We start from the raw sequence: 4,934 nt of genomic DNA, 5'->3' as shown, positions 1-4,934 counted from the left end.
TCATCTCGTATTTAGAGACCTTAGTAAATTGCTAATTTCCCTAGTGGCCGGGGAAATTAGTTTAGGAATATCCACAACCATCCACGATTTAAATTCATGCTTATAAGTTTTGAAATGGAATTATGCTGATGAGGCCAGACGAGCAATTTTTCCAAATTTTAATTATGAAATATTTTGGAAAAAGGAGACAAATCCCTCAACTGCAATATTAAATCAATGAAATACCTTCCATCATTATAGTTTAAAACTAGAGTAGTTATTAAGTGCTAGTTTGTTGGGATTCACCCAAGCCTGCCTTACTTACTACGTGTTTTTGCTATGAGAAATGTTCTCAAAGAATGATGGGTTTGATTTAACTAAAATTATGATTTGTTGGGATTCACTCAAAATCATTAATTTTAAAGGTAAGTGTTGGGTTGGTTCTTATAGATTTAAAGTCAAGAGTTGACGCCCAACTGATCTAAGAATTACAAATAAGTTGTAATTGGTGAAGTACCTACCTTTCATAATTATTTTTGATTTGTTGGGATACACTCAAGATCGAAATAAATTAAGATGGGATCCTAACCACTATGGAACTTTAAAAAATTCCTGAATCAATTTAAGAGGGTAATTGATTTGAGAAATATAGTGGAAATAAAATCATAATTTTTGAAGTTTTTATGATTTTATTAAACAAAATATTTTTCTAACAAATTCTATCTTTTCATTTTGTTGTAGAATGAGTAACAATTTGAGCCTTCGTACCATTCTCACTGATTGCAAACTTAACGACACAAACTTTCTCGATTGGCATCGCAATGTCCTACTCGTTCTCACTCATGAAAAAATTGAATATGTACTTGATGGGCCTATGCCCCAGGAACCTGAACCAAATGCTCCTGCTGCTGCTCGAAATGCTTATAAGAAACATAAGGATGATAATAGGGAAGCTTCATGTATCATGGTAGCTTCCATGACTCCTCAGCTTCAGCAACAGCACATGAACATGGGGGCGTATGATATTGTACAACACCTGAAAGAGTTGTTTGAACAACAATCAAGGACGGTTAGATATGATACCTCCAAAGAATTGTTCAGGTGCAAGATGGCAGAGGGAGCACATGTTGCTCCGCATGTCTTAAAAATAATTGGGCTAATTGAAAAATTGGCCGAATTAGGCTTTAAGATGGATCAGGAGCTGAATGTTGATTTAGTGCTCCAATCTCTGCCAGATTATTTCTCATAGTTTGTTATGAACTATCAGATGAATAATCTGCAGCACACTTTGCCTCAATTGTTGAATGTGCTGAAAACTGCTGAGAAAGAAATCAAAAAGGGGAAAGGCTCTACTGGTGTGCTTGTCGTTACTTCCTTTAAGAAGAGGAAGAGGCAAGAAAAGGGATTTAAGAAATCCAAAAACAAACCCATCCAAAAGCCCAAAAAGGTAAAGGCGGACCAGTCCAAAGCAACCTGCTTCCATTGTAATCAAACTGGACATTGGAAAAGGAACTGCAAGTCATACTTGGAGAGCCTGAAGCAAAAGAAGCTTGCTGAAACTTCATCATCAGGTACATTTATGATTGAGATTAATGTGTCTACTTCCAAATTAGACTCTTGGGTATTAGATACCGGATGTGGTTCTCACATTTGCACATCTATGCAGGGTCTAAGGGATGGTAGAAAGTTGGGGAAAGGAGAAGTCACCTTACGTGTGGGTAATGAAGCAAAAGTTGCTGCTTTAGCTGTAGGGAATTATTATATCACTTTACCCAGTGGATTGATTTTAGAATTATTAAATTGTTATTGTATTCCGGCACTTACTATAAACATCATTTTTATTTCCTGTTTGGATTTAAATGGGTTTCGGATAACCCAGGAGAATAAATGTTGTTCTTTTTCTAAAAATGGTGTGTTTTATGGTTCTGGAAGTTGGAATAACGGTTTATATATTCTAGATCTTGATCATCAAATTCTCAATGTGAGTGAAAAAGGAATGGGAAAAAATAAACTAAATAAAACCTACCTCTGGCACTGTAGGCTTGGTCATGTAAATGAAAAACGCATCTCCAAGCTATACCAACATGGATACTTGGACTCATTTGATTATGAATCATATAATACATGCGAAGCTTGTTTACTTGGCAAAATGATCAAAATGCCCTTTAATAGAAAAGGAGAACGAGCCAGTGATTTACTTGACCTAATACATACTGATGTATGTAGACCAATGTCGATTACTACTAGAGGTGGTTTTTCATACTTCATCACCTTCACAGATGACCATTCGAGATATGGTTATGTGCATTTAATGAAATACAAATCTGAATCCTTTGAAAACTTTAAAGAATTCAAGAATGAAGTAGAAAAACAAACCAATAAAAGTATTAAGGTACTACGATTTGATCGTGGTGGAGAATACTTAAATGACGAGTTTGGAGTTTATTTAAAGGATAATGGAATAGTTCCGCAATGGACTCCTCCAGGCACACCACAGTTAAATGGTGTATCTGAAAGGAGAAACCGAACCTTATTGGACATGGTTCGTTCTATGATGAGCCACTCAAGTGCCCTAAAATCATTTTCGGGATATGCATTAGATGCAGCCTCTTATACTCTTAATAGAGTACCCACTAAAGTTGTCGACTCCACACCATATGAGTTATGAAAAGGAAAGAAACCAAATCTATCTTATATGAAGGTTTGGGGCTGCCCAACTTATGTGAAGAGGGCAGAGTCAGACAAGCTTGAAGCTAGATCTGACAAATGTTTGTTTGTTGGGTATCCAAGAGAGTCTATAGGATACTATTTCTACAATCCAATTGAGCAAAAGGTATTTGTCTCAAAACATGCTATATTTCTAGAGAAAGAATACATTCAAGAAAGAAGCGGTGGGAGTAGAATAGATCTTGAAGAAATTCAGGATCATCAAACAAACATTGAACAACCTGTAGTAGAACAGCTTCAACCACATAATGATGAGGTAGATACAGAAGCTGTTGATACACAAGGGCTTCGTAGGTCAGTAAGAACACGCTCAACTCCCAAGAGATACCAATTTCTTGTGAGCCATAGCAATGATGTGCTAGTCATTCAAGATGACGAACCTACTACCTACCAAGAGGCAATAAGCAATCCAGACTCCTCTAAATGGTTAGAAGCCATGAATTCTGAAATAAATTTCATGTATGACAATAAGGTGTGGACCTTAGTTGATCCACCTGAAGGGTGTAAATGGATCTTCAAGAAGAAGACTGACATGGATGGTAATGTGGTTACCTATAAAACTAGACTGGTAGCCAAAGACTACAAGCAGAAAGAGGGAATCGATTACGACGAAACTTTCTCACCAGTAGCTATGCTTAAATCCATTCGGATATTGCTTGCAATAGCAGCAAATCATGACTATGAGATTTGGCAGATGGATGTAAAGACCGCGTTCCTAAACGGGACATTGCATGAGGATGTGTATATGACACAACCTGAAGGCTTTACATCTACAAATCCTAGTCAAATATGTAAGCTACAAAAGTCTATTTACGGACTTAAGCAAGCATCTAGGAGTTGGAACATCCGATTCGATGAGACGATCAAAGAATTTGGATTTCTCAAGAATCCGGATGAACCTTGTGTGTATAAGAAGGTTAGTGGGAGTTCGATTGTTTTCCTTATTCTATATGTAGATGACATATTAATAATGGGAAACAACATACCGATGTTACAATAGGTAAAGGGTTGGTTGTCGAAGAACTTTTCCATGAAAGATTTAGGAGAAGCGGCCTATATATTAGGCATTAAGATCTAGAGGGATAGAACTAAAAGGCTACTAGGTCTTTCACAATCTACGTACATAGAAAAAGTGCTAAAAAGGTTTAGCATGGATCAGTCTAAGAGGGGTAATTTACCTATGACTCATGGTATAAGCCTTTCTAAAAATATGTGTCCAAGGACACAAGTTGAGACTGATAAGATGCATACTGTTCCATATGCTTCAGCAATTGGATCAATTATGTATGCTATGTTATGTACAAGACCTGATGTCTCATATGCTCTGAGTGTCACAAGCAGATTTCAGGCTAATCCAGGTGAGGGTCATTGGACAGCCGTTAAGAACATTCTTAACTACTTAAGAAGGACCAAAGATTTGTTCTTAATATATGGAAAAGGTGAGTTAGAACTCAAAGGCTATACGGATACGAGTTTTCAATCAGATAAGGATGATTGTAAATCACAGTCAGGCTTCATTTTTACTCGTAATGGAGGTGCCGTCTGTTGGAAGAGTTCCAAACAAGACACCACAGCAGATTCTACAACAGAGGCTGAGTACATTGCGGCCGCCGAAGCAGCTAAGGAAGCAGTTTGGATCAAGAAGTTCGTAACTGAACTTGGTGTGATTCCAACCATTGTTGATCCGGTCACTTTGTACTGTGATAACAATGGGGCTATAGCTCAAGCCAAGGAACCCAGGTCTCATCAGCGATCCAAACATGTGCTTAGAAGATTTCACTTGATTAGAGAAATCGTTGCTAGGAATGATGTAAAGATAGAGAGAGTCTCCACAGAGGATAACATAGCTGATCCTCTCACTAAAGTCCTTTCTCAAAAGAAGCATGATAGTCATGTATTATCTTATGGGATGGAAAACATGGAAAATATGTTTTAGTGCAAGTGGGAGATTGTTGGAGTGTATGCCCTAAAACAATGTATTTGTTTTATTTTATGCATTCCTTATTATATGTTTTGTATTTTAATAACTTCTTATTTATCTGTTAACTATTAGTTATAACCGATAAAGTCCTTAGAATATTTACTGATGTGATGGTAGTCACAAGAGTTGGTGACCATGAGATATCAATCGCATTTATAGTAATATTCTTAGAATTCCCTAGTTATAGTACTAATGAAATAGGACATCTTTAGTACGGTAAAACTAGTACACAGTTAGCCTCTGATTA

At 36.8% G+C, this 4,934-nt stretch overlaps 2 protein-coding genes across 2 annotated transcripts; both read left to right on the top strand.

The window, feature by feature from the left end:
- Positions 1-721: 721 nt before the first annotated feature.
- Positions 722-1,228, top strand: LOC113720821 (uncharacterized). Its single transcript, XM_027245484.1, has one exon. The coding sequence runs from the start codon at positions 722-724 to the stop codon at positions 1,226-1,228; it is 507 nt and encodes a 168-aa protein (XP_027101285.1).
- Positions 1,229-3,856: 2,628 nt separating this feature from the next.
- Positions 3,857-4,642, top strand: LOC140038410 (secreted RxLR effector protein 161-like). The gene has a single exon (XM_072083762.1). The coding sequence runs from the start codon at positions 3,857-3,859 to the stop codon at positions 4,640-4,642; it is 786 nt and encodes a 261-aa protein (XP_071939863.1).
- Positions 4,643-4,934: the final 292 nt, after the last annotated feature.

This window comes from Coffea arabica, chromosome 3e, assembly GCF_036785885.1.
Source record: "Coffea arabica cultivar ET-39 chromosome 3e, Coffea Arabica ET-39 HiFi, whole genome shotgun sequence".
NCBI lineage: Eukaryota > Viridiplantae > Streptophyta > Magnoliopsida > Gentianales > Rubiaceae > Coffea > Coffea arabica.
This window is presented reverse-complemented; position numbering and strand designations above follow the sequence as displayed.

What these genes read in the sequence shown, in the direction of transcription:
- LOC113720821 (XM_027245484.1), top strand. Translation starts at nt 722, where the DNA reads ATGAGTAACAATTTGAGCCTTCGTACCATTCTCACTGATTGCAAACTT.
- LOC140038410 (XM_072083762.1), top strand. Translation starts at nt 3,857, where the DNA reads ATGGATCAGTCTAAGAGGGGTAATTTACCTATGACTCATGGTATAAGC.